General features: G+C 36.1%; 1 protein-coding gene across 1 annotated transcript; it reads right to left on the minus strand.

Annotated features, from left to right (window-relative positions):
• On the minus strand, positions 1-10,804 carry LOC100892722 (cytoglobin-1). The gene is made up of 5 exons (XM_030984851.1): positions 10,734-10,804; positions 8,795-8,868; positions 3,758-3,875; positions 1,865-2,093; positions 1-1,017 (listed from the first exon to the last, which is right to left on the minus strand). Exons 1-5 carry the CDS (start codon positions 10,751-10,753, stop codon positions 862-864), a joined length of 597 nt encoding a protein of 198 aa, XP_030840711.1. The 5' UTR covers positions 10,754-10,804; the 3' UTR covers positions 1-861.
• Positions 10,805-11,018: the final 214 nt, after the last annotated feature.

An 11,018-nucleotide genomic window follows, 5' to 3' on the forward strand; every position in this document is an offset into this window, starting at 1 on the left:
AATCAGTTGCAATCGTGTTATCAGTTTTTGTTATGATCGAAAAATAATCATTTAAAGACCACCAACACCATTCCAAGCAAAAAAAATATTGAGTGATGCATATATGATAAATGTAAAGATTTTGCTTGGCTATACAATCACCTAAAATGAGCAATTCCATCAGTGGAATTATTGTTGGTTATTGGTCCATTTTAAGGTGCTGTACATACTACACCTGAAACGGTCGAATCAGGGGTAAATATCTGTTTACTCATATCTTATTTCAACAGAAAAATATCAAAGATTGCTGCATTAAAAATTCAAATTAACAACTTCTTTTCCCCCTATTACCAAGCATAGTTTAGATAATTGTAATGGTAACATAATTCTACGAACGTTCCGGCTTGTCCCTTCCAATGGTTTGAATGAGGTTCATCTGTCATATCATCATCTATGCAGTGTCTTGTATGCACAAAACTGTCTAAAACTACGTATACTTAAAAATAAATTCGATACATTTTCCCTGATCACATTTGAAAAGCTATTAAACAGATTTATTTGAATTATTTTGCAATTATGTCGACTCAACCTGACGTAAACTAACTGAATACGATATTGCTACTCTATTAATAAAATATTGACCTATTAGAGCTAAAAACGTGTTTCCATCAAGAAATAAGCGTCCAATATATACGATCAATGATGTTCATATACAGCCATACGTTGTATTTATAGTAAATAATTATATAAACCACTTCATAGTGTAAAAATCATCCTTTACTCTCTGATTATATCACATGTGAAAAAATGTTAGGAGTTATTTACAGATCCATACACCATCAACCTGATCATCAAAGATATAGTTAGTATTGTGTCTTGACTCTAATCATCGTCGTTCGAAGGTTCCAGTTCCTCCATTTCTTCCAGCATTATTCTACACATGTATCCATAGTAGATCAGCCATGCTTCTTTCGTCTTAGGCGTGAATTTATCTCCCAAATTTTCTACCAGGGCCTCGATTATTACTCCGCCTAGGTCCTAAGGAGAGAGAATGTGGGGGTTCGTTCAAAGCAGAAGAAAAATGAAAGAAAAATTCGTTAGATGGTCTTGATAAACATAATTTGTATTATTCAATAGGTAATAGTATATTTGTAAAGCGCTTAGAGACATTTGTATTAAGCGCTATATAAAAATTAAATATTATTATTATTATTATTTGTATATATATATATATATATTTGTATATATATATATATATATATATATATATATATATATAGTTGAGAATTCTCGCACTGCAATTATTTTTAACCTAACAATTACCAAGTACCCATTTACCCCTGGGTCGGGAGGGGCAGATATGGATTAATGTCTTGCTGACGGACATTAGTGCCGTGCTGGTTCACGATACTCAATAAAGTATTAAATTGCAGATTGCAGTTTTAAAAATTGACAAAGTTGAACATTTTCTGATGTCACATCAAAATTGTATTGAGATACCACCACCAGTACCATCATCACTACCACCACCACCACTACCACAAATAACACCTCCACCATATTAATACCACCAACACCACCAACACCACCAACACTACCACCACCGCAACTACTGCCATCACTACCAACAAAAACAATAACACCACCACCGTCAACTCTACCACTACCACCACCGCCACTGCCATCACCATTAACACTGCCACAACCGTCACCATGGTCACCATGGCCACCATCGACACCAACACCACTAAAACTAACGTCACCACCACCGGCACCACCACTATACTACAACCTCCGCCGCCACCACCACTCTACCACCACCAATATACAAGTACCACCACCACCAACACCACCACAACCAACGTCCCTATGCTCACTTACGTACCTCAAAGTAATGTGGTGGCATTCTCATTCTGTAATGTGTGACTGAGGTATTCCGCAGCAGTTCGTCAAGGATGTCAGGTTGGTCAATATTCTCTACCAGTGATGTGAGTGCAGCCATGACCCTGGTAGCATGGGCTTTCATCTTCTTGTTCCGGGCAAGCTCTTCGAAGTCTGTGTAGTCCTTGAGCTTCTCGAAGAGCTGCTGGGAGGCTGGGAAGGCTTTGAATAACCTGTGGATATGAGAAATAAATCAAAGTCGTGAGTATTTTAGGATCCGTCATCTAAGTTCTAGAATGGCATAGACGCTGTGCGAAAGGATGAGCTAATATTAATAAAGCACTTCATGGTCAAGTACTGGGCTTTTCTCAGTACGTTCTCCTTTTCTTTGTATGCCTTTGTCCGATATATCTGTACCTTTATTGTTGAAGTATCACTAAAGTGATTTACCAATTTGTTTTAAAATCTTACAAGAGGTATATCATTGCCCATCCGATCCCGATGTTCCACAAAAACGTTACGTTATCGTGTTACATAATGGGAGATCGTGATTATGGACGGGAGATCAATAGACGTGTACATGGTGCAGGCGGCTCGGCCCTTTAACAATTCCATTTTCATTGTGGTATACGCTTTTTCTATTCCCTTGGGTGTTATACCTATAACTGCTAATGACTGAAATACAGAGCGATGATCAGTGATTTAGTCATCTCATTCTTATGATTGTAATCAGTATTACCACGGGAAAAATCGCGGGCATATCTGACGAATAAATGCATTTCGATCTGACCTTCTAGTCATAGCTTCAACTAGTTCGCCTATGGAAACAGCATAGGACCAATACAATGAACACTTTAGCTCTACACAACATATAAACAACTCTTTACTTTGAAAAGGAAGAATCCATCAGTTGTTATAATCACTCATATTGATTGACCGGATAAAGGTCAAGTTTCTTCGATTCAACGTGATTTTGAAACTTCTAATTTTGTTATTTTGTCACAATGAGCTTTTATCGCTGAATAAAGGGTGAGAACACAATGATTGAGTGAGCTTCATCAGGTATGAGTTTTTGTGATGGGTATTCGGGTTTAAATGGTTGTAATTCAAAGAGATTATTTTATTTTCCAAGTAAATTTCCATTAGTATAAGATATGGAAGACTATTCAAGGGTAGTCTTGAATATTGAGACAAAGCAACAACAAAACAAAAACCGGGCGTATTGTTACTTTTATAATTCAAAGCTTAATGTATGATTTTTTTTGTTTTTGTTGCTATGTTTTGTGGTTTTTCCGTTGTAGTTTGGGGTTGAAGATTGTTGATTGAGGGAGCTGTTTTATTATAATTACATTAGTCAGACGGTATCGGATAATAATTTATTGTAATGGATTTTAATAAAATTGATTTAAAGCCACTCGAGGAGAACCTAAGGCTGAGCATATTCTATTAAAGTCATCTCTACTCAATCGTAGTCACGATCAGCCTACAAACAGGGCTCTGTTTAAATAAAAACTTGTTATCAATTTTTTTTTGTAATTCAAAATTTCTATGACAAAGTTACTCTTAGCCAAAAAAATGTCATGATTTCAGTAGCTTATAACAGTTATTGTAAACTTGTTACTGATAACAAGTACAGATCCCAGATAGTTATTCCCTTGTATCATCATGATTGTAGTCATGTTACTGGTAATTCTGATTAATGTCAAAAATATTATTGATAGTTCATGCGTCCGACCATGATCTTGATGAAAAAAGAAAGCTTCTAAACAGGCTCATAATCAGAAGCACGACTTGAAATCATTGACATTTGGGTCAGACTAATGACCAGCCTACAATCTTGGCTGAATGGCCACTTTTGATTGGCCAATCAGTTGATGACAGAGCCCATGTTACTTACTTGATGAAGATGATGACCCCAATCCTGAGTTTGTCTTCCAGGACATAGGTCCATGACTTCTTGATCAAAGCCTTCTGCTGCTTGGTAAGCCCAGTCGTTTCATCAATGACGTCATCATCTTACAGAGAAAAACAAACAATAAACACGGGTCAAAGAAAGTTTCTGATGATTCGTATTTTGATCGATTGATTGAATGATAGATTTATTGATTGACTAGATTGATTGATTGATAGATTGATTGATTGATAAATTGATTGATTGATAGATAGATTGATTAATTGATTGATTGATAGATTGATTGATAGATAGATTGATTGATAGATAGATTGATTGATTGATAGATAGATAGATTGATTGATAGATTGATTGATTGATAGATTGATTGATTGATAGATAGATTGATAGATAGATTGATTGATTGATTGATTGATAGATTGATAGATTGATTTATTGATAGATTGATTGAATGATTGATAGATTGATTGATTGATAGATAGATTGATTGATTGATAGATAGATTGATTGATTGATAGATTGATTGATTGATTGATTGATAGATAGATTGATAGATTGATTTATTGATAGATTGATTGAATGATAGATTGATTGATTGACATATATTGATTGATTGAATGATAGATTAATTGAATGATAGATAGATTGATTGATTCACTGACTGATTGATTGATTACATTGACTCGTAGATAAAATTCGAGATAAAATATGTATGATCGAAATACAACAAATGACAATCACCTGATCTATTTCCTTAGTATCTTTGTGAATGAGATGAATAAGAGACAAAATTAATATATAATGGTTTTTAAATTTGGATATTGACACATAACGTCGAGTTCATAGTTTACATTCTAGAACTACAAATATTGATTTGTAGTTCTAGAATCTATCAAACTTTGCACAGGTGGTGTGAAGTGTAAACACGCTACCCTTTGTAAACATGCTTTGAAATTGGTAAGTCCTTTATATGGTGGTTTTCAATGTCTGTTACTGATTCAGAATTTATCTGATAATATTTGTACGTCATTTTTTGTCTTTATTGCTTCACTTTTTACATACAATACATTATATTTTTGGTTTATGATAGTAGTTAAACTACTAGACAAGGTGCGACTATGAAATCAATATAATCAAAGATAAAATTGATTATTCAGGTATACTCTTTTTATTATGACGATTTTATTCATCATTTCACCAGTCATATAACTTTAAACAAATACCCGCAAACTGTATTTCCTACCATCATTTTTCTAAACGTCTATAGGCTAATTCAATACCCGAAGTATTACAATTTGCCTGGTTATGGATTTAAGGAGCACATATATATATATATACATCTCAGGCTCAGCTAACTTACCAACAAAAAACATGGGATTAATATAAAGCCCAAAGCACTACACCCTGAAGAACAATAAAATAATTTGGAAAATGGTGAAGCTTTTTTTCTTGAGTAGAAAAAAGTTATCAAGTATTTCTCTTCAGTGATATAAATGAGTAGGCGATTGAGGCATTACTTTCGGGCCTAGATTCGTTTCTTAAACGCACTTAAAAAGCAAGAATTAAAACAGCAACGTCAGATTTTTTTAATGACCAAATTTACTTGAACTCTGTACAGGGTCAGTATCAACCAAACAAAAATAAGCCCTTCACTTTTTTCACTCAAAATCGTATCAAAGGATAGCAGCCTTCCTCTTTATAAATTGTTACTAGAAGAGATACTTCGAATCCATTCAATGAAACGAAAATTATCTAAAGTTTTGGTTAAAAATGCAGAGCTCTCCACGGCTCATTCGTTTTTTTATTACAGGTAAATATGAGAATTGAGGGAATTCGTCAATACAGAAACACTGAACGACAACGTCTAGATCACGATAGAGCCCTTCTGCATGAGTGGATCTAATGCCCCGGTGACACTTGCCCGCATTTTGGTTTGCGCATAGTTTGCGTATAGACACATACTCTTGCGCGCCAATGCGGGAAGTATTCGTGGTAGCTTGTGGGAGGACGCGGGAGGATGCGGGCGGATGCGTGAAATCCGTGCGTGAAATGCGTGACAGAATTTTCAAAATGTTCAAAATTTTGGCACGACAATTTTGTTTGGCAACGTTCGTGAACACTTGAACTATGGTTTGAACTATGCGCACCCTATGCGCTGTCTAGCCGTGCCAGTGCGCGCCGTTGCGTGTCCGATGGCCTAGTGGCACGCATGTTTACGACTAGTTAACGACTAATTTGCGCACAATTTGCGCATGGGCTGCGCATACTTCCCGCGCAGTTTTAGCATGCCATGCGCATAGTCTACGAATGCGTGTCCTGGTGGTTACACATTGCGTGAACTATTCGTAAAGTAGACGTGACCCTGCGTGCCACTAATTGGCACGCATTGGCACGCCACAGAGCGGGGCAGTGCGGGACCAAAATGCAGGCAAGTGTTAACGAGGCATAACTTCGAATTTAATAAAATGATCTGAAATCAAATACAACCACGGCGACGTAGATATGAATATGCTAGTGAAAAGAACTGAATGAATGGCTTCAATCTGTCATATAATCTGGAACGAGAATAAAGGAAAATGAACGTCCACATTTGAACGGGGAAAAACACGACATAAAGAACTTTGATTAACAAAAAACACAATGCTTAGAAGCCCCATGCGGCATTTGACTGATACGTACAATAACATCTAAATGTATCAATACAATCCGATGATTGCCTCTTTAAAAACAGCTCAAACGAAACGACAGCTAATAAATAGAGAAATCAATATTCTTACCATGGTTATTAATAATTGTATCCATACTAACACAAAACAGAGCTCATATCTGAGCCACTGGTCGCACTTCTGTGATAGAGTTAGATAGTGGATTCCAAAACGACTGAGGGTAATACTACAGTGCTGTTGTTGACCAGAAGACCAGGGTGTTGGTATATCACAGGCCTTGTTAATGTGTTTATTCGCTGAGATATAGATCGTGTTTTAAGCGATAGCTTACTCAGATAAGACCAGAGAAAGAGCATCAACTATAGATATAATATTGCATCCATCCCTATACCCCTCGCTAATCACGGTGTAATACTTCTACATAGAGGCATCCAGAATCCCGGGTCCAGAAAGCAAAGCAAAATTTGCATAATTTGCCATACTCTGCTGAATAATAATGAGGTATCCTCGTGGTTGTACCATGGACCTACTACGTAGTTAAACGCACAATATCTTGTAAAATCTGATGAAAGTAAAACGCCGGCGAAAGTGATCAATCTGATAAAAATATATTGTATTTCCAGATGCATACAATGATGACAAACGATTGACTTAAGGTTTAGGCTTTTACCCCTTTTCCCCATTTTTGTTATCAAGCATCTGTACTAAAGTAGGTCGTGTCCGATACACAAACACTGGTGAACTTTGTTATTTACCTTTTTATCGTAAACTATTATTGTGAAGAAAACATGTTGTTTTAAAATTCCTTCTATCAGAATCGATCAATTAATCACTTGCTCTCTCTCTCTCTCTTTTCCTCCTTCTCTCTCTCTCTTTTCTCTGCCCCCAATCTCTCTCCTTCTCTCTCTCTCTCCTTCACTTTGTCTCTTTTCCATACTTATTTATATCTATATTATTTATTTCCATATTTATTGTCATTCTCTCTCTCTCTCTGTCTCTCCTTTCTCTTTTCCTAGTTTAGACAACTGAGTAAACCTGTTATTATTACAATATTCTGTTATGTTCATGTTCGTTCTACATTTTGCCATCTTTATGATAAACCCAGTACAACACTCTACGGTAAGAATAATATTTGTATTAACCCTTTGCTTACTGGAACCTGGTGGTCCCTGTGTTAAGCCTATGGGACCTATAACATTCAGTAGTCAACGGGTTAATATTTACCTTAGTTTACCTAGCGGTGTTTCAAAGAGTAGAGGGCTACTTGAAGGCGGTTTCTATTACTTCGTCTTAGCTATAGTTTTACAAACTAAATACGATATCGTTTGTCAAAAAACAATAATAATCGCTACCATGATATTAGGTGTCGGAGATTCAACAATCAAGGTTTATCTCACGTAAACTGTACAATACAGAACTCTCCGACCTTTTGCACTGGTGAATTTACCAGTTGATTATTATAAAGTGCGTAGTGTGTTCTTAACATCTATTATCACGTTAACTCGAAGGATTTACCTTAAAAAGAACATTTTCTTTCTTGCTAAAGTTAAGATTACAGCCACCCTCGCCCCTAAAGGATTGCAGTAAATGTGAGGGTTCAGTGAAATTTTCTAATTCACGTGACTAAATTATTCCCCCCCCCCCCCCCCAACCAATACACTATATGATGTATATATGATTCTTTCTGTCTTGGCCATGCGTTACACTGTGAATATAAAGTTACCTGAAAAAAAAACTGTTGACACTATATCATACTTATCATATGCACTGTGTGACCATACAAACTGTGTCAATTTCTTACCACTACACTGCGTTATACTATGTCACATAATTAGACTACAGTGTAAACATGGTTGTCTATTAAAACAAAAATATTTTAAAAAATATTTTAAAAAATATTTAAAAAAAAGAATTTATCAACACTACGAAATTGATCCAATAAACTGTGTTCATACACTTTGAATGAATTATGTGTGTTTTTGCCGTCACTTTGCATTGGAAATAGTGTGAACACTATTCCCACACTGTCAACTTTAACTTATGTATTATATGGTGGCAATGATGGAGAATTTAAAACATTGCGTTCTATTAGGCTACGAAAGATAGAAGTTAACTTTTCAATTGCCGGGCCATGTCTTGCAAACAAGTCCTCCGATCAATTGCAAACTTATGAGCAACTATCTCCAAAGTACAGAGTTGTAATACATTTAGGTTGCGATCAATTTGAATCAATCGAAATTCTTCATAAGACAATTATTAAGGCCCAAGTGTATAAAGTTAACAAAGTCTTAACATCATTCATAAAGGTTCTAGAAGAATCGTTCAGGGACTTTGATTTAGATACTGTTAAACTCACCACTGGATAAGAAGCTGCCGAAAAATGATGTAATGGTCACCCATGCTTGCTTGAAGATATTCCCACCAGGTATACTGTGGACGAGAATGAGATGAGAGGGAAGGTTGTGAATTCAATTACCATGATACAAACAATAACGAATAACAGGGCCCCGTTTCACAAAACTTGTCATCAGTGACAAATGACAGTTTTTGTTATAAGCTACTAAAATTCTTGCTTCTGATTAGTTATCAGCAGATTTGTCAGTGATATTTGTCTTTTGTCATTGAAAGAAGGCTCTGTGAAACGGGTCAAAAAGTCAAAATTAAAGAAACAATACTGAAATTATATTTTTAAAATGAAACATAATACAAAATAATAACTTAATTATCGTAATTAATGTTCAGCATAGTTCAAATTAAGGAAATGCTGACTCATTCATAACCAGCATGTCAATAACCAGCTGATTCATTTGGAAAGGAGTATGTTCTTTGAAAAAAAATGATGTACAGCTTCCTTGATGATTTCCCGACATAGCAATACATGATATCATGATGACGAGTTGAATTGCTCGGCGACATCATAAACAGTGAGCATATCAATAAACATAATTCGTTCTGTTTGGATCCAATAGGGCATTGGCTTGTATACTTTGATACAGAGTTAACGCCCTTATTCTGGCTCTGAATAGACGATATTTGTATTTTTTTTTTTAAAACAAGTCTATTATTGGATTGCGTGGAGGAACATTTATTTTATCAATAGCTTCAAGTAGAGAAATCCTACCCTTGTACTTTGTGTTATATATAACAGCTTGTATATTGTTTCTTTTTGTCTTGTGTGGAGATTGTAACCTTACATTCAGTCATACAATAATCGAAGTGTTCTCGAGTCCCTGAACACAATCAACAAGATACACAAGCAGTTTACAAAATGACGTGATTGTCTATATGCCCCCTTTTTTTTTTGATAAGGTATACGCTTCATATTTCCTATTTCCTACGGTTAAATAAAAATAACGCGGCGGTCTACCGCGTCAGATTGAACTACCCTTTACGACACTGCGTGGATTTGACCAATGTACTCTGGGAGTCGCCAGTAAAGCTCGACTTCTCCATTCGTTTGACTATGTACACATCTCCTTTCATACCGAGGGTGTAGTCGCAGTCGAGCGCATCCGTTCGAATCATTTCTTTTCTCACCAAAAACTATAATTTTCGCGTGATTAGGTTTTCGCGCTGCGTGTGCGCAATGAAAACATTTATTCAGGTAGCGCAAAAATTACAACCTTTTCATCACTCAAACTGCGGAGCTATTACACCACGGGTTCCTAATTAATTTTCCGACGGGCCAGATAATCTTTCTGGCAATGGGCCATGGAGTATTACACGTACACGGGCCGTCTATTGCCGGTGGTACATTTTCAAATATCAGAATTCCTTTCCCCTCGCTTAAGACGTCCACATGAATGACTTTTCCCCTTACATGTTCCTCGTTTGATATAATCGATGTTCTCTTTCAAATCATAAAAGCTCATAAGGATAGGTTATTTACGAGGGAGCAAAGCAAGCGAGTGAGGGTTAGGATCTTATTCATACCGATAGTCGTTGATGATGTATTTTCTTAATCTCCTTCCGTTGTAGCAAAGAAAGAACGTAACCACTGATATATTGGCGGCCCGCTCATCACTCGTGGATGGACCGCTATCTATATGAACTAGGGTAATGCAGAATATGCAGCAAACTCGAACACTTTCAGTAACACAGCCTGATCTGAATTCGATAATGATATGGCTATTCAGCAATATTTGATGGTCATTTTCAAAGTTTCTCACTTTTTTCTTCATAAAACACCAGAGCTTTTTCTGCATTTACACTTCAAGTGTAACCATACTATACATTTATTGTAATAAAATATAAAATATAATACAGAGATACAAATCTGTAAAGTGATTGCTTACTCGTTATCAGACTCTGCCATTGTTGCGTCTATTCCAGTTTGAGTATGATCTTAGACTGTCAACGATTTTGATTCGAAAGTCTACAAAAGAGTACCAAAGTACAATATCACGATCACACTTGAGGTCACGTGACATCTATAGGTGCGTGTTTGTTCTTCTTATGTTTCTCCATCCATCCATCACCGACCAACGTGCACCAACAAACCACACTACTCCAAATTTAAATATTTGCTTCTATATTTTCATTATCTTCGAGTCTTTAACCCAAACAGAGGGGCATATCAT

The sequence above is a fragment of the Strongylocentrotus purpuratus genome, unplaced genomic scaffold (assembly GCF_000002235.5).
Source record: "Strongylocentrotus purpuratus isolate Spur 01 unplaced genomic scaffold, Spur_5.0 spur5_scaffold_14, whole genome shotgun sequence".
NCBI lineage: Eukaryota > Metazoa > Echinodermata > Echinoidea > Camarodonta > Strongylocentrotidae > Strongylocentrotus > Strongylocentrotus purpuratus.